We start from the raw sequence: 22050 nt of genomic DNA, 5'->3' as shown, positions 1-22050 counted from the left end.
TCGCTTATACAGCGCTAGCCTATCCGCCGTACCTGTGTTTCTTTCTGCATACATCAATCAAACTTCTCTGTCGTTGTGTTTCAAAGCCGGAGGTCTGTTCTGTTCTGTCAACGAGCTGGATCGTCATAAAATGAGCTTATATGTGATCACTGAAGAACTTGATCATAATAGGAATGTTTGACATTCACTGCTGCCCACTACCATAGGGACAGAGAATCGTGGACTATTACTGACGCAACTGTTTTCCCACATGGAGTGGTTGAGGTTGCCTTATCTGTGAACAACTTGCCTTTCATGTTTCTGAAACATTGGCAACGGGGGAGATCGTACCCTGCACCCTCCTGGGTTCCGTTCAATAGGCTATAGCCAACCTTAGCACCGTCATATCAAGGACATTCCCAGAAGCCCAAAACCCGCATAGCGCTCATGTAGCCAAACCCACCATCCCAGCAAGGAACTATCGACTATCGCCTTTTAATCGCCCTGTGTACATGTTGATCACAACCGCACTCCATCCGCCCAATCTATCTCTCTTTCGTCCTCGACCCTTGTTCGAGGGCAGATTCCGCGGCGCTCGGCCTTAGCCAAAAACTCAACCCTTTCCCTCCTAATTCGGTTGTTTGAGCACAAGTCCCAACTTGTGGGGTAACTGGCATTTGAGGGAACAGCTTTCGGGCGCCGTACGACAATTCGTTCAACTCTCTCCCACAACGCAAATACCACTTATATTTGACACCATCAACGATCGACGTTCCATCCAATGCCTGCCTCACGCTGATGGCAGCAGCAACGGCGCTTATTTCAGGACCCAGTGGTCACCTGTCCACTTCGTCGCAGCAAGTTGTAAAGTTCAATGTCTTACGCACCAGATTTCCGTCTTCATCAATCAGTTTCGCAAAAATACACATCAACTTGAAGTAGGCGGCTGATGTCTCCTCCGGGAGTTTTCTGAGAATGTACTACTCGGGATGATGATACCTTTTTGAAGTTGCAAATCAATGGCAGTGAGCCAGCCTGCCGCCTCGAGAGGAAGGTGGACCAACTTGCTGCACCCAGCTTGATATCCCCTTTCTCTTTGAAATGAGATGAGGAGTGTGTCGATGTGGATGGCGCCACCGCCGCGGCCATCAGCTGGAACATTTGACGCACAGCGAATGTTGTCAAGATGCCAACGTTAACAATTACCCCAAGTTGTGTCTTGACAGGAAGCTTTGCTGAGAAGTTTTGTTCGACTAAAACATTTAAGCTGGGGAGCGTTCAGTTGCAGGGCGTAACTAGATTTTCAAAGTCTCCGCATTAGCCAGGCATAATTGAATGTGTTGTCCACCCCAGTGTAAGGAATATGATAATAGCTTATATATACACAGTAAAAGCAGGCTAAAGAGTGGACCAGGATAATAGCGATGGACATAAGTAACGGTGTGGGTTGTGACTGTCAAGATCTACGGTGAATGCAGAGGAAGCATTGCAATGCGATGGTGATTGTGAACTAAGGTCCAAGAAAATGTGGGAACCATATAACAATGCAATGAGATGACGCCTAGAAAAATCCAGAACCAGGGAAATACTGTGACCCCCCCTCGCCTTCACCTTCAACCTCACTATCACTCAAACTGTCCGGTTCCTTCCTACTTCTACTCACTCCACTCCCGCTCCCACTCCTCCCCTGATCTGACCTAGAAGACGTCGAATAGGGACGCGACTCCATTAGATGGCTTTTCATGTTCAGCTCTGCACTTGTCAACATTCTCTCCCCACCACTCGTACCCTCGCGACGTAAATGCAGAGGCGGAAGATCTCCATCTTCCTCGTCATCCACGAAGCTCCTTTGGAACGGATCAGGAGCGTCCTCCTCCACCATTGGAGGCGGGGGAGATAAAGGCGTGAGACGTTGTGAAGGGAGGGATGTGGAAGCTGAAGGAATGAGTTGTTGTCTCGGTTGACGGGGTTCGGGGTAAGAAGGAACTCGTTTGTGTTGCTGTCGTGGTTTTTGGGAATTTGGCGGATTAAAGGGTAGTTGGTTGTCAATAGCACGAGGTGGAGGGGACTGTGGGGGCAGGGGAATGATGTCCTCAGGTTGTCGTGGACGTGAACGGCGTTGCTGTCCTCCAGGCTCATATTCAAACTAGCGAATCCAGAAATCTATCAGTTAGAAGTCGCAGAACTGGAAACGAATACGTACAGTGACAAATACCTCCTCCCTTCTCCTCTCGCCGACATCTTTATCAATGCAATAACAGATGTATAGAGTATCAGCACTGATAGAGTAAGCACACTTCGGTGAAATTTGATTGCTACACTCACGTATCTTTCACCAACCCAACACAGAACAACCCAACAAGAGCAGTCACACCTCCAGCCAGGACAGCAGCACCCAAGGCCTGCTGAGGCGCGTTCAAGGTGTGGGCCACAAAGAGGTACGTTGTCAGTGCGAACGGAAAGGACAACGTCAATGGTGATATCGTGAGAAGCATGAGTGGGGCTGGACAAGGTGATCAGAGGATGAGTTAATGGACACAGGCAACGAAAGACTTACGTTCGGCACTGGATTTCCTCTTTCCATGTTTTACCTTCGCTTCAACTGCAGCAGTCAAAGCCTTGGCCCTCCTTGCACTAGGCATGAAAGGATCGCCAGTCAAACCCGTATATACCAAAGCGTACTTGCTCAACGCAGTGGTCACCGTGTCGAGGTACCCTACTGCCATACGGATACCAGTCACGACAAAGAAGGCTCTGGCTGGGATATACGCAGGTAGACGTTGAAGAAAGAGGGCAACGAGCGTGAGCAGACGAATGATAGTCAATATCATGGCAGAGAGAACTGTAGTCCCAAGGGACGGCCCCGTAGCGCGTACAAGAGCTGCGTGGATTGTATGGGTCGACATGGGGGGAGGGGGTTGAGCATCAGGACTAATTAAAGGAGACATCAATACAAACGATAAAGAGAAGAGGAAAGCATCACTGACTCTGCAAAGTACCAAGCTCCAATAACGCTGGAACACGACATTCTCATGATACCCCTCGCGACACCCCAACTCCAAAGCCAGACACCCACAGCACCAAAAATAGCCCAATTAGCCCATCCGTGAGCATGCCATTCCCAGCGCGAACTATCTTTCGTGGGCTGAGTCGCGTAGCCAATAAGGAGTAAGCGGAAAATGAGGGTGAGGAACGGGATTGAGGAGATCAACATAATAAGGAGGATAGCTGGTGACAGAGCAAGAAGGAAAGGATTCATGATAAGGAGGTGAGTGGTAAGTGTGAGAGTTGATGAAGTCGTGTGAATGTCCCGAGGTAGGTCGACAAGCCGCCGAGCGGTGAGGAGCGAGAGGGCGAGCGGAATCAGGGAAAATAGTCGAAGTCTGAAGAGAAGGGGTCAGTAAACATCGAGATTATGAGCAATCGTGACTTTGATATGAATGCACGGGATTGATCTGAGTGCGTAACGAGGTGCAGATTTGGGACAACATATGGCATCGGTTTATCCCTACACCTTTGGATAGGCAGCAATTATAAAATAGGAGTAACTCACCCTACTGTTTCTCCCCAAGTAGGCACTGTATCCCCATCCCACATGAAGCTCCCCACGAAAGCCCATATCGCAGAAATAAATAGTGTGGCAGGAATAAATACCGAAGTGGCAATCATAACCGGACGTACAAATACACGCAGCAGGAAGATGTGTGCATAAGCCACCAACGCACTTGAAAAAGTAAGGATTGTCAACATCGGCACCGTGTGTAACAGGGTCGTGTATGGCAGCACACTCCTCGGGACATTAGGCGGCAAGCGGGCCACGAAGAGAAGAAGGAGGGCAAAAAATACACAAACAGAGACGCCTGTTAACCAGACAGCGGTCCATGTTGAATCATTGTATTTCCGTCGACCTCTGGTAGTGTGACGAGGATCGGGGAGCGTGAATACATCAAGCGGTCGACTGCGGCCGTCTCTAGGCAGTAATGACTCCGTCAGTGAGAGGGACTGGGGTTCTATATGTGTTGGAGGTGGTGGAAGTACGTTCGTATGTGTACGAGGGGCAGTGGGGGCGAATAATTCCGGTGGTGGGTCCGAGTCAGTGGAATCGGACCGAGCAGGTGATGGAGAGCGTCCTACCAAGGGCGACGCAGCCAGATGAGCTAGCCAACCCTTCGGTGATTCCGAGGCCACCGACGCATTTGGAGACGCAATGAGCGGTATAGATTGTTGATGATTTCGGGATGTGAACCCCAAGCGACTGATATGTTCATCTTCGTCCAGCCGTAGATATGGATCATCGTCATCGTCGCGAATTGTGGGGGGTGCTATACTGGCTTCACTTGCTCGCAAATGTGGGTCGTCAAGGTCGTCAAGATCGGTTTCGTGTCCATGGCCCACTCTAGATCCGTCGTCCGTGCTGAAGGAGAAGAACATGGGTTGAGAGGAGGTTGACTCATGCTGAGATGGTTTATTAAGATACTGCGAGGCAAACGCGGCGAACGACGTCGCCATTGACGTTGCGGTCGTCGACGGTCTCAGCAGTGGATGAGTCGAAGAATAGAGAGGTTGTTGGAAATGTGGGCCTGTGTGAGTCCGAGGGTGACATGGCCGCGTCACCCGTCACATCACGCTGCTGTAAACCTCCTCCTCAGTTTCTTCGCCACTGGAGCTGCGCAGAGAACCATCCGACTAGAGGTTTGACTGGGACGGCGTACGAAAGGTTGAATCAACCTATATATATTGCATCTCTTAGCCAATCTCGTTTATTTTTCTCTCCCAGCCTATCTGCTTCAAGCATCATTGGCCCGTCAACCAACTTTCTGGATGTCACTCTATGAGCCTGGTCGGCTTGAACGCGCGTCCTACGACAACCTTCTATCAGAACACCATTCAAGCGCTTTAATTATGTCACGGAGCGGCGGACCTCGACGTCTACCTGGGCGCCACTCCTCGATCCTTCTCGACTTAGAGACTCGATTTTCCACTGGATGTTCTATGATGGCGGACCGCTAGTGAAGTGCTACTTTCTGGTTTTGGACGACAACTATCTCGTTGTACAGTCTTATGACTTATATTTATCCCGGCCCGTGGATATCAAATACAGTGGGAGACAGTCGAAGAAAGAAGCCCGCACGATCCGAACTCTATCCGTGTCAGTCGTCGTAGTCACTGCACATGGCCAAGATGCCCGCCAATTCTTTGGATGTAGGTTTCTAGTGACGACGGTATCGACTTCTCCAACGGGCAATCCCACACGACGATAATGAACCGCTACAGTTTGAGTGACTTCTTACATCTAGAACCGGGATTTCATCCAAGGTTCGAATCTCACTGAGCCTTGGCAGGCGATACGTTTACCCCGACGAGGTCTGGTGGCAAGCCATACGAACGATTCATCTACGTGGTTCGCGTCCCCATTCTGGCCAATCAATTTCAAGAAGCACAACTACTCCTTCTACGTCTAAATTTTCTGTATAGGCGGGCTTTACTCCTCAACAGCCACAACACGCCCAAAGCACGAGGTGATGGAATTTTCACTGACATCAGTGGATTGGCAGTTGGGCGCTTCAAATTTGAAGAACTTTGGGCAACCCTTTTCGCCTTAAAAAGAAAAAGAGGTGCAACAAGATACTATCGGCCATTCGATTCCATGATCTACCTGCGCAGCTGAAGGGCCAGGAATAACCACAGGTAAGCCGCTGTAATGTAAACACTAATTCGTAGTCTCAGGTGTTACAACTTCCCTCGTCACCCCAGCAACACCGTTGCTTGAAAATTTCTTCACAAGACAGCTCGGCGCTTTCAGTTAGGAACAAGAATACGATCGAGCCGTATACACCGGAGCTATTCGATTTAAGGGAATCGCGACCCAGACACAAGTCACCTTCAATGGATCTAGAGGTATAAGCTTCAAGGAATTTTAGGGTACTGAGGATTTCTACATGTCACCGGTGTTTCGGAGATGGTTTTTTCGCTTTCGGTGCGTGGTCCGAACGAGACTCTACTGTGTGGCGCACGGATATGCGATGCGGCGCCTCGTGTAATGTAATGTTGAGAAATGGGGTATCGGCAGGCGTGAGGGTGTTGTTGAAGAACGTTCACCAACTTCAGTTCAAACGCGACATTCAGGGGTCACATATGAAAACTTCTTCTGCGCCTAAAACAACCTCCAAATCGGCAAGTTTCGGACGTGGATGGCACATTTTTGAAACTTGTATATATGAACGAAAGAATATGGAAATTTTACGATCATGTCTGGAATGTGTGCGGGAATGGCAGAGTGTGTTTGGATCGCATAACTTAGCCAAATAAATGACTAAGTATTTGCGAATCACGAAGATCCCGAACCAGTTCGTCGTCCAGTCAGCTAAATTTTACATCGCAGCGGTAGATGATCGTCATCGACGCGTGCCAGAATGGATTACCGACGTGCGCGTTTTGATTATCACCTCACCTGCTCTAGTTAACGCGAATACCGCAGTAGGCCGTAATGTGTATCTCTTCACTTCCCCGGAGCTTGACCAAACCTTCGGTGCTACTGAGAGTTTACGACTACACTGGGGCCCGTGTGCTGTTATCTTGTCGCGTTGGTCGGGGCGCTAGTACGAAGCGCCTTTGATATATCGTCTGCTTCTCGCCTCTCACTAGTACTAGATTCGAGGTTTGCGTTGCTGATATTAAAAATCTAGCGGCCTAGTAATTTATGAGATCATGCCAATAATGATATTAGGAGCTACATAGTACCCATCGACGTTATTGTGCAGAGGTAGGATATCGGTAGAGCACCTACATAGACATGTAAATTTCAACAATTCATTCGTCTTGTGGCGTCAAAATGCAATTGTATTGGGAAGGACGAAGACCAAACGCAGTGCAATCCGTCCATTCCCGTTAGAGCAGTAAACTGTAAGCTGATCGATGTGCCATCTACATCGTTAACTTCTGAACAAATGCACGATAAAGGCGTGAATCCTGAACGCAAAACGAATAAATGGTCAATTCCGATAAATGTGCACTTTAGTTCATCTAGGAACACTCCGAACACCCTGAATTTAGACGTGGAATGACGCACATTCATCCAGAAAAACAGACATACCCATGATAAAACTCTCCTGGCCGTCTCGAAGAGAGAAGGATTTCGATGTGCAGAATATAGTGAACTTTGAGAATTTTGGCAGCTTTGTCGATTGTTCGACCTCCAAACGACGCAAGGGCCACAAAATGTCAAGTTACTCCTGACGGTATTCCTCTGCTAATAGGTCGCCTGTACAGCCTAATGCATCTCCAAGCGTTGGGGAGTTTAGGCTCAGCCGCGATGATCTTCTCGGTCCCAGTGTGCTGATTACGGCTCGATCGCGACTTGGACTTGATATAGTGAAGCTAGATTTGCAAATGTCGAGTCAATCGAGCCACATCAGGACAAGCCAGAGAGTTTGTGGGGGAGGATCAGAATCGATGGTAAATGACTTGATCACAGGGCGTCGCGGGGCCGTAGTAGAGCCACTCAATGTCATCCTTGCATAATGAAAGATGAAGTACGCCCTGCCAATAGCCATCCAATGTCGTAGTCGCCTTATCGCAGCTTCCAGTGTCGTATCGATTATCAGCAACCCGGAACTTGACAGGAGTGAACTTGGAATGAGTATCCACGCAGTATACGTAACCCTTTTCTGGAGCGACCTAGTGACCTTGACGGTACCTATTTCGTAAAAGCTGAGCTGGATGGTTTATGGTGCGGCGGTGGTTTGAAAGGTACGGGTGAGATGGATAAGGTCCAGAAGAGCTTTGAGTTTCTCAGCCGTAGCATCGTGACCTGCCAGGTCCAAATTAAGGTACATTCAAAGACCTGGCCGCCTCCCTCAGCCATTCACAATTCACCCAAATGGAATCTTCAACAATAGACACTTCCAGCAAGGTACATACACAGAATAGGATTTATGCAAGTACAGACCCGTAACCGGAGTTTGGAGGCTGAGGTAGAGGAAGCGATCATGTGATGCGCGAAGAACAGCTACAACTTGAACCTACTTGAACGATAACTTTCAAGTTCACAACGGCGACAATTCTAATGACACTCTTAAGTTCATCGAATCGAACGAGTGACTTATCGGCGTTGTGGACACGGGAACAGGGCACTGGGCAATCGATAACCGGTCGGCCGTAGGTTTGCCAGCCTAACCTGTACAATCGACGCCCCACAGCACAACTAACAAGGCTTGTCAAGTTGTCTGTCATACCGCGATCAGCGCGGCATCCAGCGCATCTCCTCTCCGAGTTCTCCTCCCCTTTAAATCCATTATGTCACTCGCTTTCCTTCTAACCGAAACCTCGAATGAACAGTGGTTGCAATCGACTTATCAATTGTGCGGAATCCGTTTCTGGACTTCTTCTTCCGTATTCGAACGAAGCGTCTAGTACAAGCATCTTCCATTACAGCGACCCAAGTAGGAATCCTCCGGCTTTTCTCCTCCTCCCTTCTATCATCTCAACTTAGGTCTGTCTGCCGCTCGACCTCATGCACACATGACGGTATACATACTTCTGTGTACTTCATAAGCAAGCATCCTGTCCGGGAGATGTCTGGCTATTTCCTGTCCCGAGAAGGCCTGACATAGAACCATACGTGCGTTATCGCCTATGTTTACGCATCGCATCGGTGTTTTGTCCTACTCCAGCGTCGTCCGCCCTATTCGGTTGTCTTGCGATTGCGGCTTCAGTATCACACTTCCCGCAAACTTGTAGTGCCGCCCCGATGAGTCAGGAGTAAAGACTTCCAAGACCTACTTTCTTCAACATTACTCTCTTTCTCTTGCCCAGCCATCGATCATTGCGGAAGCCGCAGTGCCTCTCGCGAGCCAAGTCAAATGGCGACGCTGCAGGTCTGGTTCAGGACGACAGTAATGGTCCCGGCCCGCTCAATATTCGGTGATCGGCAAAGGCTTACTCATCCGGCTTCCCATCATTCCAAGTCCCATTTCAATCCAACTCATTCATCTACCTCGGAAAACATTCGGAAAACACACAAAAAATCAGACAAGAAGACGATCATGAATGAGCTCATTCTTGCCTTTTTAACTTCGAATCGACGCATGAGTCTTCGATATCTTCTGCAAAATTCTACATACCAGCGCCACGTTGCCACCTGCGGATTCCGCACCCCAACGCAATCGCTCGGCGCTCCATGGCGACGCGTCATGACTGCGATTGGCATTTTACCGCCAGGGCGACGTATCGTAGCCAACACGTTTCGACACGTATGTATACCAAAAATCCACTTCGTCAAACCTGGCTTCAAATCCTCCTCTGCTCGTGATTTCATGTTTTATCCGGAGGCTGGTCATCGTGCCTCAGGATGATGATGGAAACCGAATATCACGATTTCACGGTAGTGATCCCGACGCAGCCGCCGCCATCGAGACGCGTCGCCATTTGGCTCATAATTGAATTTAATTTGCTCCATTGGATCAGGGATGAATCATGGGCGCCGGGGCGGTCTCGGGCGATGGTCAGTTCGCTTATTTTTATCAGATGATTGTCTATGGTTCAACTTTCGTGTTATCGTACGTGTTAATAATCATATATCATGGCCTCAACGCTCGTACCATACACGACGTGGCCAACTCGCCATGCCAAGTGACGTTTTTTTTCTTTCTTCCCCATCGAAATTCGGAGGCTGACGAAAAAAAGAAAAATTCGACCGTACGATATTGAGGAAGTAATCTAAACATCTTATCTACTATCTAAAATAGCATCCTGCCTGCAGACTGTCGTGTCGGTAAAAATAAAAATGTTGGGCGGAGGGATTTGCAATTTAAATCAATACGCCAAGAAAGAGTCCGCCTGGCGTTCGCCCTCGCTCAGGCACTTTTCCTTTCTCTTTTTTTATCAAGTCGGGAATTTCGGTTTCCGGTGGGACGCACACAAAGACCTCGAGGTCAATAACTATTTTTTCATGAAGCAAGGCGCGCCTCAAAGCGCAAAGCACCCGCCGTGATGGCACTTCAGGCTCCCTCCAACGTCCGAAAAATCCAAAAATGCAATAGAGATAACCCACATGGTTAGGGCGCCCCATTCAAGCTCAGAAATTCAACTACAAAGGCACTTGCGTTCTCTAAAGAAAAACGTTGCGTACGCGCCTTGATGAATGTTGAACTGTACGGGCAAAAATCGCCTTCAGACGAACACCGCCCCAGGCTTCAATTCAACTTTAATTGATGTTGTCCACGCCGTCATCAAACTTGATTCAGGCTCTCTTTCGACACCCGCCGCAGATCATAATTCAAGCAATAATGCCATCACCCCGCCCCAACCGCACGCGTTTTTCGTAAGAGCCTGTAGGAGCCCGGTGGGTGGGCGCATAAGTACTTGGCAACAAGTGGAATGACAAACTGAGCTAATCCATGGCTACAAGTTACCAAGGCGAGTGCTCTCCGGACCCCGCGTCGAGCCCCAGGTTCAAGGTACTCGCGTCATCGCAACGCTGAGAGACTTGATCCACCCACCTTCCGAATTCGTGTTGTGTTGGAGGAGCTCTTGATCATGACTCTCGTAATGATTGACATCAGGGCTTTCACGTCACCACAATTACACTCAACTTAGGGCGTCATTTCCACCTTAATGAAACCCAATTAATGCTCTGCTCCAAGTCTCAAGACTAAAAACACCCTCAGCCAAGGTTAAAATTATTCAAATTTCCGGAATGATTTTCATTGCGATGTATGAGTCGCTAATCGACACATGTAATGAATGCAAGTATGAATGTACGGGATGAATGCAAAGTATGGAATGCAATGATGGGGGGACTATGATGGTGGTAGAATAGCGGAAACAACAGCGATAATGATAGATAGCGAGCGTTAGGAATGGAAACTACATGGACACAGAGAGAGAGGTGAAGCTTGCCCTGATAGCGGGTGGGAATAAGAATAAATGTGGGATCAGCAGCTCTAAGAAGTAGTAGCTTTTGGTGTAGGTCGAACTCGACAGGCAGATGACAAATGAAAAGAACGAAAGAGATATAGCAGCCAAGAACCAAGAAGAGCAGAGGGGGGGTTATGCTGATAGTCGGATGGGATGAGATCCAGACCGATGTGTAGGTATTGGAATAGGGAATGCACGCAGCAGATCCAGGGTTGTCGTTTGGAACGACTTGCCCGAAGGCTTGTTAGTCGGAAGCGCGTGTTGCGTCGACTTCGTCGCAGGGACATGCGGTGGTGTGATAGGTGTAGGTGGTGTAGCTGGAGACGCTGATCCATCGGATGAGCCCGAGGAGTGAGGACTTGAAGGGTCGAGCTCGGGAATGGAGGAAGAACGGCGGTGGTGGCGTTGAGGTGAGGGAGGGAAGGTTGATGTGCGAGGGTGGTAATGAGGTGGGGGGACGGCAACTGCCATTAGACTGTGGTAGTGGCTCAGCAGATCCGCCTCGGAAACGCCGAGTTCAAAGTTGAGGACGTCGAGATATTCGCGTTCAATGCGACCCACGTCCCTCTTGCCGAAAACGCCTGTACAGAGTGCCCAATGAACATTTTTCAATGTGGAATCGTTGAGGTACTGGACAAAAGAGAGTCAGGAATCATCGGAGAAAAGAGTGGATGAACAGGAACACACCTTTGACGCAACGATTATGGCGCCTAAAATTACTCGCTCCAGAGCCCACTCCTCCAAAGCGATGTGTAGATGCGGCCGTGCACGATCAATGTAGACAAGTGCGGCCAATATCGTGGGTGTTGTTATTTCTGCCCTCGTTATGACATTTGTGACGAAAGTTGAAAACTTTGCATGTTCCGGGCGGTGCATTAGTGAGCGTCCGCGCTTGGAGGAGGATGGTCGCCCCATTGCGTAGTCAACGGTCTCCACTACACAGTCAACAACATATTCTGTAAAAGAAAAGTCAGTATATGAAAGAAAGGCAGAAAAGAACATGGACTGACCAATGACTGGACGCGAAACCTTGATGTCGATGAGCTCAAGAAGAGCGGGAGAGTGATTAGCAGGGTCGACGAGGCTCGCGTGGTGGATGGAGCTCGAGGAGGAGGAGGAGGAAGTGGAGGACGACGCTGAAGAGGCCATGTCGGAAAAATGTAGGGAGCAGAGGCTGTAAGAGACATTGGGATTCGATGGCGTCTATATAAAGGAAATCGGAGTGAGGTGTAGCCGAGTGAGGACGACGGACGTGTAATCAGCCCTAATCGCAGGGAGTCAGAGCTATGAAACCAGAATAAGATCCATCGGGGCCCACAAAGATTCAAGATCTGCCATCGGCTCAGTTCAAAGCTGATCCAGCTGGTTTGACTCGGAAACCCGGTGCCGCGGCTTCTCGGCTCAGCTGATATGTCTATTCTGCTGACCCTCTGCTGCGTCCTGTCCCCGCAGCTATCCACTCTGCTGCTGCTTAACCCATATCTAATCATGTTGATCCATCCATCGTTTCTCGCATAGACAGCCATGCACATAACAGGTGCTTTCACCTGCGGCCCTGCTGTGCTCATCCCCAGATGTATTATTATCATGCCAATCTATTACAGACGTTTTACAGCCCCGCCCACACTTAGACACGCCGTCATTGTAGTATCCTAATGAAATCCCTTTCTTGATGTTTTCACCCCTCACACCCATTGTACAACCCGTCAGATCTACTTCCAACATCTCGCTAACCCAAATTGCAAGACAATGCAGACCTCTCTTACCCTGGCCAAGCCAAGACCACCGTCAAGTTTTCGTATTTCTAAATTTAAATTTAAACGTCTTCCAACATTTCACTGCTTTGTTCGACTGGTTCGTGTATATTGCCCCTGCCAACCAACTGTCGTGTGTTCTGCACAATGAATGGAAATGCCGTACGTGGCGCCACGCATGCGTATTCGTCGAGTCATGAGTAATCATCGTACTACTTCTCGCACATAAATGCATAAATGCGGGGCGATGACCGAGCCCTTTCCCAGAAAGAGAGATTATTCATCATGCGCCTTTGACAAACCCTGATGCAACGAGTCAGCCTCATCATCAAGTCGTGTCTGGCTGATTCATTCCAAATCAATATCATCCTCGGACAACACAGCAAACTCTCCTTGGACTTGATATGTCGAACTGGACAGGCGCTCTGTAGACAGAAGTCCTCCACGGATTACGTGCAGACGCCGACACACCCGCGCGTGACCCACATGCCCCTACCCAAGAGGCGTAAAATCCGCCCCAAAGAATACGAACATCTAGAAAATCCGGAACTCAACAAAGGAAAAGCACTACCGATTTATCCCGCCCTCTACGGACCCTCCGCCATCACTGGCAGTGACGTCGCCCTAAAGCTCCCGGCCGACATTCGGCTTGCATGCGCAGTGCATGATTTGTGTTCCATTTCTATGTATTGCAATTCCGTCGCGCTCCGGCTGCTATGAAAAAGCATATGCATGCCCTTTGACTCGCATTTCACAGGTGACAAGGCTATCTAAGCCCCAGTGGGATGCGACCATGTTTGTTAGAAATTTTCCTATTCTCTGATATCGATTTTATAGAGTCCGCGCCGAGCATTCATGAGCATCTGGATGAACCTCGGAAGACAACTTGTGGCGGCTTTTTTTCCAATTGAATAAAATGATGACTTGACGCTGAATTCCGACGACCTTCAAATTTCATTCCGACCTTTCCGTCGTAGTCCGTCGTTGCCAGTTGGCAAGGTCCCGAAAATCTTTTCCAGATTCCGACCGCCTCTCGGAACGAGCTTTACCAGCCCTTCGCAACGCAGTTGTGAACCTCCCCTCGACTCGAACCTCGAGCTACCGCAACCCGAATTCTGCGGGTAGGAAGCTCTTGCCTGTCTCCTAAATGCTACAAAGCATCACCACGACTCGTTCTTGCCCGAACGGATAACAGGAGAAGACTTCTCGCTGACTGCGTCGACAGGCCAGGACGGCGCTTCTGATCAGATCCAACTCAACGAGTAGCACTCATGTGCGATCAAACCTCCCTCTTCTTTGGGATCGCGCCTCGCTTCTCTGGGTTGCCCGCTGACGCGACGCGACGCGACGGCGACGCTCCTCGAAGGATTAATGTTCTTTAAATTGGATTCCTTGCGCCTCGTTGCAACTACTTCGACTCGTTTTTTTATACGAGTGCTCTGATTACCACCCCCCTCTCTGGCGCAAGCAACTTACTTTCATCTTGGAATTCTCCTCAATTTATCAGCATTTACCAACTCACATCAGTCAAAACACTCACATCAAGTTCCCATAGGACAGCGGTTTACAAAGCTCCTTCCTCCATGCGTTACACCAGCCAGATTTTCCCCTTATCACAAGGAAGGATGGACAGATTCGAACGAACGGCACTGGATCTTCCGGCATCTAGGCTTCTCAGCGTACTAGATTCCTTCCTCTCCTCGAGGATCTGGCACCCTCATTGGGGTTTATTGCTCCTTGCTTGGCATCTCATCGACCAACTAGGCTCTCGCGTTTCCTTAACCAGAACCTTATCCTTGATGCAGACCCGAGTCGGCCGACATGTCGACGGCTCGACGTAATTATGAAGAAGATCTGCCAGGCTCTAATTGCATTTTGTGGATCTGATGCGTTGTGTCGAGGTGTATCTATCCCGGCTTCCTAGATTCTAGCACAATTAATTGGTGTCGAGTTGGGTTCGTAATAGTGTGCTCCGACCTCGGTCAGTTGCTGGCCTCGAATTGCTGGTCCGAGCCTGGTTCATGATCAGATTATTGTCCTATGTATTCATTAACTTCAATTACCCCTTGGTGGAGGCACCGTGTGTCGTCGTCCTATCCAATTCCGACTATTGTGAATTCGATTTGAACCCCCTGGCACTGATCAAAGTTCCCAGGGCCTAAGCGATACTGAGAAACAACAACAGATTCAGAAGTTTGTTGTAGTACAATAACCTCCGCCCGTCCTTGTATTTCTTTCCCTACACAATAACGGCATTTTCCAGAACAATACGACTAGATTTCGAAGTTGAGGTTGAGGTATAGGTGTGCACACCACGAGCAGTGGTGGGTCCATCGTTCAGGTTGAGCGTTATTCCATTCAGCACAAAAGAAAGAAGCTTGAACCCTTAGGTGTATATTCACAGTTCGGATTGAACGTTGAACGTTGAACTCTTACCGAGCTATAATGATAAGGAGCAAGTTCGGGCTCGGGCTCAGCATGCATGCCAGTTGATCTCAGGTCCACGTACTATACTCAACATCATCCGTACATGTCAGCGGAAAATCATGAATGGAAGCGGGCACAACTTCCCATTGACATTGCGTGTGGAGTCAACAGAAAGAAATACAACTAGAAGCAGACGATATGGTGTGTCGTGAGCGCTCGTACTGCGGGAGCGCCACGTAGTAATTTAAGTCATGGTGTGGCGACTGCCACTGTTCAACAAAGTCCATTCACGCAAGGTTGGATAGACAAGACATTTTTCAATAAATGTCAACGTTAATTCGATAGACCGGGAAAGATTTTGTCAGTCACTTACGATTTTCGCTCTACGAAAAAGGGATTACAGTCTTCAAAAATGTGGTTGATTTAACTTGAAGCTGTGTGCTTACTTGTCGTGGGAGCTTCACGGTGGCCTCGTCAGGCACAAGAAAAGATGATGGCCACTGATAGCCACTGATGGGAGATCATGTTACGAAAAAGGAATTCGGTAATTGAGAAAGATGATTATCCCAAAGAGTCCGAGTCGAGAACGCGTGTTGACGCGCGGAAGGAACAGAAAAAGGTACGCCGACCTGACACTCAACACGATGGATGCGGAAAGTTGGTGAGCAGGTAAGCTATGTGTGGGAGTGAGATTGAATACTACTCAAAGTGTTATTGAGCCAAGCCAAAAGCAGTTCAAGGCGCCCGCTCAGCGGTACCCTAATTTTAAGCAACACGTACTGCGGTTTCAAAGCACTTGCATTTTTCATGTATGCTCTTCGCGACCATCTTCGTTTCGCGATCAAGAATAAATTATACCCTGGGTCAAATCATCGCTGGCCATGGTATCATTGTTACAACAATGCATACAACTAACTACATAAATCATGGACTCCGGTATAACGCACCATCTGGTTAGTTCCCCTGCCGCCGTGCCTGCAACAAGCATCCAGACCCGGCCCAGAGGTGTGTTGTTGATCGTGTGCCTCTCCATTCCATTCGTTTTCGACAAAAACAGCTGCTCATACAGCGACTCTGCCAGCTGGATAAGCTTGACAATCAAGATAAGCGCAATTAAGCGGCGTCTCCCTTGCTCCGGTTCTTGCTTCCTTTGGGACGTCCCCTGGGCCGCTTGGCTGCACCTTCCTCTCCACGAGCACTAGAAGGCGCACTCCGTTTCATTCCACCCGTCGCAGATGAAGACCCTTGAGCCTCAGTCGGCGTATGTGACTGTGATTCGTTTCCGTTCAGTCGGCGTTCGTTAAGGTATCTAGATTCATGAAGTTCATTAGCACAGATGATCGGCAGTGGGGAGAGACATAAGCGAAGCGAAAGGAAGTGCCGGTCAAGCTAAAAAATCATAGACTAGAATTTAGACCAAGGGATTATAGAAAAGCCGGATAGGCGGGCGCTGAGGTTGCCTTCCATGCAACGTGCCGGCACTTTCCCATGCATGACAGGTTGTGTTGATCTTTAACGATGGTCTTTTTTTCGTTCCGTGCAAACTGTTTCTCTAACAGTGTCCAGGAAGTGAACAGAACCGAGCCAACGTTACAAATACCGAAAGCGATGGCACGAAAGCGCAGAGAGAAATAGAACAGAAATAAAGGGCGGCAGATACTCACTGGGATGTCTTTTCGTCAAGGGTGCTCTGTAATGTGGGTAGGGGAGGTTGTCCAAGCTCCTGGCGTAGCCGGTCTACGTCAGATTTAGCTATTGCGTAATCGCCCTCTGTGAGCTGGGCGATTTTGTTGCGCATGTCGTCGCATCTGGTAAACGAGGGGATACGTAAGCTTTCTGAGAGCGGTAAAAGTGACCACTGAACGTACTCTTTGTTTAGTGTCGACTCCATAAGATCAGCCTACATAGGTAGCATGACGTGACGTCAAAAGGTCATGTAGGCAGGAGCTTGCCTTGTCTCGATCTTCATTTATCTATGACAGGAAATGAGTCATTTGCATCTTCGACACCGACAAAGAATCCACTAACCTCTCTCAAACAGTTCAGCAACCTCGTCCTCTCGCTCTCTAGTCTATTTTTCGGGATGAGCAGACGTCAAGGAGGACAGAAAAAAATTCACTTGTTCCTCTGCTCGCGGACGTCTTGGATAGCCTTTCCTTTTTGCTCAAGCGATGCATGGGCTGAAAGGATATGGGCGGTATGCAGTTGGAGAGTCAAAGCATGTTTTCTGGAAGGCAAAGACGGAGGACGCGCTGGTAAGTTACAAAAATCGAAGACATACACAAGGATTAACGTACTTGAGCTCAGCAGTCTTTGCCAAATGAACCAGATCCTTCGTCCAGTCGCCCGTCGCGACTAAGGGCGAGACTGTGGTCGTTCCGCTGCCGCTCGCCTGCGGTACTGGCTGGTGCTGCAGCTGGTGTTGAGGTTGTTGATGATGCTGGAGCTGCCGCTGTGTATCTTGAGGCACGATGCCGATGCTTTGATGATGCACGAGCGGTTGCTGAGGGCCAGAGTAATGGACATAGTGTTGGTGAACTTGGTGGTGTTGAATTGTGTGTTGCGACATTTTGTGGCCGACAGATTTGGATCGGAAAAGGGCAGGATTGGACGTATCTGTTTTGATCGAGGTCCTTGGGGTCCCGCAGTGGCAGAAGCCTTACTTGTTGATACTTGTTAGGATCGGAGGATCATTTCTTATTTTCTACTTCCGCCAACATTGAACATCCCATCGCCACTGGAGCGCTGGCGCAACTACTACATAGCTGAACCAACTGTGAGCTTACAATTAGTTTTACAGGCGTTGCTGAAGCAACAAAAACAAAAACAAAAGACTATACATTATTGTTTTTCGTGCCTCTAGTTTCACGTACCTAATCAGGCACCGTCCGAAAATACCCTGCTTGATATGTTGGAAGAAGACTGAAATTAGTTTTTATGAAAAAGGCAAGTACGCCTGAAAGCAATTGTTGTGGCGAAGTTCGCTATTATTATTTCGTTTCAGCGATCTATCCAAGGAGTGTCTATCAGATGAAGGTCGACGTTTTTATTGTAAGTTGTGTCAAGTCAATGTCAAGTGACCAATTTTCACGGCGACGGGAACGTTTGTTGTTAAATATAAGTCCCCGCCGGTTCAGCTCAAACCTCTCTAAATTTATCAGATTCCCCGCGGTACGTGACATTCTAACTTCACCTGGCACTGAATTTAGAGTGATGGTTGCTATTCAGACAGAAAGAGCTTGCAACGGGTTGTAGCATGTCCATACTAAAAGGTTCTGATCACTCACAACGCAACGGTGGTTCATGGCAAAATTGGAAAGTGAGCCTCTAAAAATATCTAGCAATCTACTTGATAACCTGAAAGGCTGCCCAATTCCTTACGTAGCTTGCTCGTACTTAGGGAGCTGTACGGGAAGGTTTCCGAATTTTCGATATTGAAAGGCGGAAAAGGTTTGTACTTTTTATCCGATATTTTATTTGCATTGCTTTTAATGAAGATTGACTTGAAAGAGGGACTGCTTCAATCCTAGACTGCTTCAATCTTCCACAGCTCGCCCGTATTCAATGCTTTCGGCCGGGGTAAGTGGGCCAACGAGCTCTCAGCTCAAGAGTTGTAAGAGGGGAGCTCAGAGATTGTCCGATCCCGATATCGATAGGCGTCAGGAGGGGTCCCGCGTGATTATTTAAAACCCAATCCTGCAGGGTAGCGTAGAATTGACATGGGAGAAGAGGTGATGTCATCGGCGTCCGAAATTGTCGTGCCCGGGGTACTGCCATGAAAGGTGAAAGATTAAGACGATAGGGAGTTCGGACGACGCTACTCCGGCTGAGGAGAAGAAAATGCAAGCATCATTAAATTAGATCGATGTCCTGTTCATAGTCAAAGAGAGAAACACGAGCTTGAGGGCAGCAGAGCAGTTCTCGTTCGACTTCTTGATATAGACTCTGAAGTTACCCTTTTAGTGTGGCTCCGCCACCTTGGCGGCGCATGAGAACCCGTAGAGTATAATCGATAAGTATACGAGGGCAGTGAGGCAGCAATAAGTAAGCTAGGTAAACGCAAGAAGAGGATTGGGTCGCTGATAGTCTCAATCTGCTTCTAGAGAAGTCTCGTGAACGCGAATGCAATGTGGAGTGGGACAATCGATCCAGAGAGAACGAGCTGAAGGATGACGATGGAAGAGACTCTTTGAATCTACCGAGGTCTCTCATCTACGCGCCTCGGAAAAGAGCACATTTAAACCCTAGATAAAATCAGCAGTGGGAGAAGAACATCCACTTCGAGGGATGAATGGGAAGTGAGCCAGTCTTCCATTTGAGATTGGGAGACGAACTGCATCGTTGAGGGTCGAATAGCGAATGTATGATCACCTTCGTCCGCCGTTTGCGTTGCTTCTTCTCCTCGCGTATCTCATATCCGTATGTTGGGGTTTACTGTGATACTCGATACAGCCTATCACTGACGAAAAGGCAGGGTAGGGCTAGTCTACCTGAGTTTGATGAAAGGTCACGGTGATAGCTGCGGTGCAACGTGCTTAACGAGGGGTTTCTCGAAAGTCGGCCCTTGCGTATGTACGACCCAAAAATCTCGGAAAACGAGGAGATACAATGGTCGACCATTCGTGGTAGCTTCTGACAAGAGCATGAAATTCGATGACCGCTTTGAGGCTGACATGTTTGATTCAAGAGGTGGAGTTATCCGTGCGGGCTTAGAGGATTTGGGTGTACATGGCGTTCAAATGGTATCTTGAAGTGCATGTCTTCCACAAGGCCCGTTCAAGCTCCCCAGTAGTATTGATTGAAGATTCGCCCGATGCCGTGAATTCCCACACGCCAATGGAAAACAACAATTGTTGAACACCTGTCATTGGCTATCAAATCGTGTTATGCTGTTTTGGACAGAATGTGGGGATGGAGGAAGGGGAAGAAAGGCGGCCCGCGTTTTGCCGATAGCGCTAGCTGGAAATTTGTCCTCCGTGCAAACCACGCATCTCACTCTCCGAGAAATCACGACAAGCCATAATGAGCGTTCTTCGTCCATTCAAAGCCTCTGATATGTTCAAGTTTAATAATATGTGCGTCTCCCAGTAATCTGCAGCCAGACCGTCAATCATATACTTTACACTGGTAGAAACTTGGACATCTGGACGGAAACGGTCAGTGTGACATGCATTCGCGAGGTTGGGAGCGCATCTAACAAAGTATTTACCGCAGTATGGCATTGGTTTCTACCTCAGCTATCTCTCGCGGTGGCCTGATTTGTGCTGCGTGCAAGAAGCCCCGACAGGCCGCATGATGGGATACGGTAGGTATCCACGCATCTCAATGCCATCCTGGTCTAGACTCTTTCTCTTCGCTTGCTAGTTCTTGGCAAAGCAGAAGGAAGCAATGCCGAATGGCATGGACACGTCACTGCGCTCACCGTGGCACCCGAATACCGCAGGCTCTCCCTGGCTCGAAGGATGATGGCCCTCCTAGAAATGGTCTCCGATGAGATTTACAAAGGCTTCTTTGTTGACTTGTTCGTGCGGTGTACGAACACGGTCGCGATAGACATGTATGAGGGCCTCGGGTATAGCGTATATCGAAGAGTGCGGGAGTATTATGGCAGTTTAGGGATCGGGAAAGGCGGAAGAGACGAAGAGGACGCGTTTGGTGAGTATTTTGTGCTCTTGTATCCTACCTGCTTAAACGACCTATTTTTGTTTGGCCAGATATGCGAAAACCACTCTCACGCGATCCCAATCGTCGCTCGGTGCGGCCCAATGGAAGGGAAATGATCGTTAGTGCCCACGACGTATAACACAACTATGAGGGTAAAAGTACAGACATCCTATAATAAAGAACGTTCATGTTCCTGTGAAGCTTTCTGCCAAATGACCAATTTCCTAGACACGTCGTGCAACATTTTTGCGCGTTGGCCATTGGAAGAACTCTCAAGGTGAAACTATCATTGTTTTGTATCCTATTATCGTGTTGACATACACTCTCTCAGGTGTTTCTGACTCCATAGTGGGCCAATAATTTTCAAACCTGTGTTCCGATGGTTGCTCACGCGGACTCGATCAATAAAACAAGTAACCGGGACGCAGTTTCCCCGTGTGCTTCCGATATATGATCTCCTTTTCACCCCCGTGATAGGTGAGTATGATGTCAATCTTGAAATGCAGTTCGGTTATACGTCAGGGATTTCTTTCCTTTCTCCACTACACCCAGCACCCCATCACGCCACGCTTATAACGAGCTCAATGAGCCTCCTCCGTCCGTTCAAGGCGACAGAGTTGTTCAAGCCCTCCAATAGAACCTTCAACTTGAATTACGAGGTGACTTTGGATTCCTTCCTGAAGCAACCTAGATATCCGGTCCGAAACAGTCTATCATAACTACTTGACAAGTCGATAACATCGCTAATGGGGTTTGACAGACAATTCGACAACGGCTTCTACTTCAACCACGTCTTTCGGTGGCTGGATTTATGCTGTGTACAAGAGGCTCCCAATGGGCGGCTAATGGGCTACAGTCAATCGTCTTCGCATATCCCATCAGCAGACCAATGACTTGCTCATCTAGTTCTCTGCAAAGCAGAAGGAAGTCATAATGAACGGCATGGGTACATTACGGCTCTCAGTGTAGCACATGAACACCGCCGACACCACCTCGCACAGCCAATGATCGAGATGCTCGAAGTTGTTTCCGACAAAGTCTACTTTTTCGTTGACTTGTTCTTCCAGCGCACAATTATTATCGCGATCAAGATGTATGAAGGACTGGGGTACAGTGTGTTTAAAAGGCTGCGGGAATATTATGGTCGTCTTGGGGTTGGGGGGATGAGGCACGCGGGACGAAGCTGTTCTTTGTTGACAGAAGATCTGGAATTAGATTTGCGAAAGCCATTTCCAGGCGATCCAAAGCGACGTTCAGTCAGGCCAAACGGGAGAGATAAGATTGTCAGTGCTTGTGAGGTATCATAATA

At 48.6% G+C, this 22050-nt stretch overlaps 7 protein-coding genes across 7 annotated transcripts; 3 read left to right on the top strand and 4 right to left on the bottom strand.

Annotated features, from left to right (window-relative positions):
- Positions 1-801: 801 nt before the first annotated feature.
- Positions 802-4582, bottom strand: LACBIDRAFT_331677 (uncharacterized protein; the record flags this gene model as incomplete). The annotated part of the gene is made up of 11 exons (XM_001886008.1): positions 802-819; positions 867-959; positions 1150-1246; positions 1643-1671; positions 1768-2142; positions 2183-2294; positions 2320-2482; positions 2537-2910; positions 2967-3362; positions 3533-4434; positions 4478-4582. 11 exons carry the CDS (start codon positions 4580-4582, stop codon positions 802-804), a joined length of 2664 nt encoding a protein of 887 aa, XP_001886043.1.
- A 6072-nt stretch (positions 4583-10654) lies between these two features.
- LACBIDRAFT_295299 (uncharacterized protein) lies at positions 10655-12045 on the bottom strand (the record flags this gene model as incomplete). The annotated part of the gene is made up of 3 exons (XM_001886007.1): positions 10655-11526; positions 11584-11852; positions 11907-12045. The coding sequence occupies 3 exons, from the start codon at positions 12043-12045 to the stop codon at positions 11029-11031; spliced, it is 906 nt and encodes a 301-aa protein (XP_001886042.1). The 3' UTR covers positions 10655-11028.
- Positions 12046-15918: 3873 nt separating this feature from the next.
- On the bottom strand, positions 15919-16200 carry LACBIDRAFT_307465 (uncharacterized protein; the record flags this gene model as incomplete). The annotated part of the gene is made up of 1 exon (XM_001886006.1): positions 15919-16200. The coding sequence occupies exon 1, from the start codon at positions 16108-16110 to the stop codon at positions 15919-15921; it is 192 nt and encodes a 63-aa protein (XP_001886041.1). The 5' UTR covers positions 16111-16200.
- Positions 16191-17646, bottom strand: LACBIDRAFT_307464 (uncharacterized protein; the record flags this gene model as incomplete). The annotated part of the gene is made up of 7 exons (XM_001886005.1): positions 16191-16386; positions 16742-16885; positions 16946-16977; positions 17030-17050; positions 17106-17148; positions 17197-17304; positions 17375-17646. 7 exons carry the CDS (start codon positions 17644-17646, stop codon positions 16191-16193), a joined length of 816 nt encoding a protein of 271 aa, XP_001886040.1.
- A 2453-nt stretch (positions 17647-20099) lies between these two features.
- LACBIDRAFT_253385 (N-acetyltransferase) lies at positions 20100-20880 on the top strand (the record flags this gene model as incomplete). Its single annotated transcript, XM_001886098.1, has 5 exons — positions 20100-20152; positions 20209-20233; positions 20292-20382; positions 20442-20732; positions 20792-20880. 5 exons carry the CDS (start codon positions 20100-20102, stop codon positions 20878-20880), a joined length of 549 nt encoding a protein of 182 aa, XP_001886133.1.
- Positions 20881-20953: 73 nt separating this feature from the next.
- On the top strand, positions 20954-21460 carry LACBIDRAFT_307462 (uncharacterized protein; the record flags this gene model as incomplete). Its single annotated transcript, XM_001886097.1, has 2 exons — positions 20954-21018; positions 21091-21460. The coding sequence occupies 2 exons, from the start codon at positions 20954-20956 to the stop codon at positions 21458-21460; spliced, it is 435 nt and encodes a 144-aa protein (XP_001886132.1).
- Positions 21461-21487: 27 nt separating this feature from the next.
- Positions 21488-22048, top strand: LACBIDRAFT_307461 (N-acetyltransferase; the record flags this gene model as incomplete). Its single annotated transcript, XM_001886096.1, has 2 exons — positions 21488-21596; positions 21648-22048. 2 exons carry the CDS (start codon positions 21488-21490, stop codon positions 22046-22048), a joined length of 510 nt encoding a protein of 169 aa, XP_001886131.1.
- Between the last annotated feature and the right edge of the window lie 2 nt (positions 22049-22050).

Source organism: Laccaria bicolor, genomic scaffold (assembly GCF_000143565.1).
Source record: "Laccaria bicolor S238N-H82 LACBIscaffold_35 genomic scaffold, whole genome shotgun sequence".
NCBI classification, from domain to species: Eukaryota; Fungi; Basidiomycota; class Agaricomycetes; order Agaricales; family Hydnangiaceae; genus Laccaria; species Laccaria bicolor.
The sequence above is the reverse complement of the archived record's forward strand: the minus strand, read 5'-3'. Positions and strand labels throughout refer to the sequence as shown.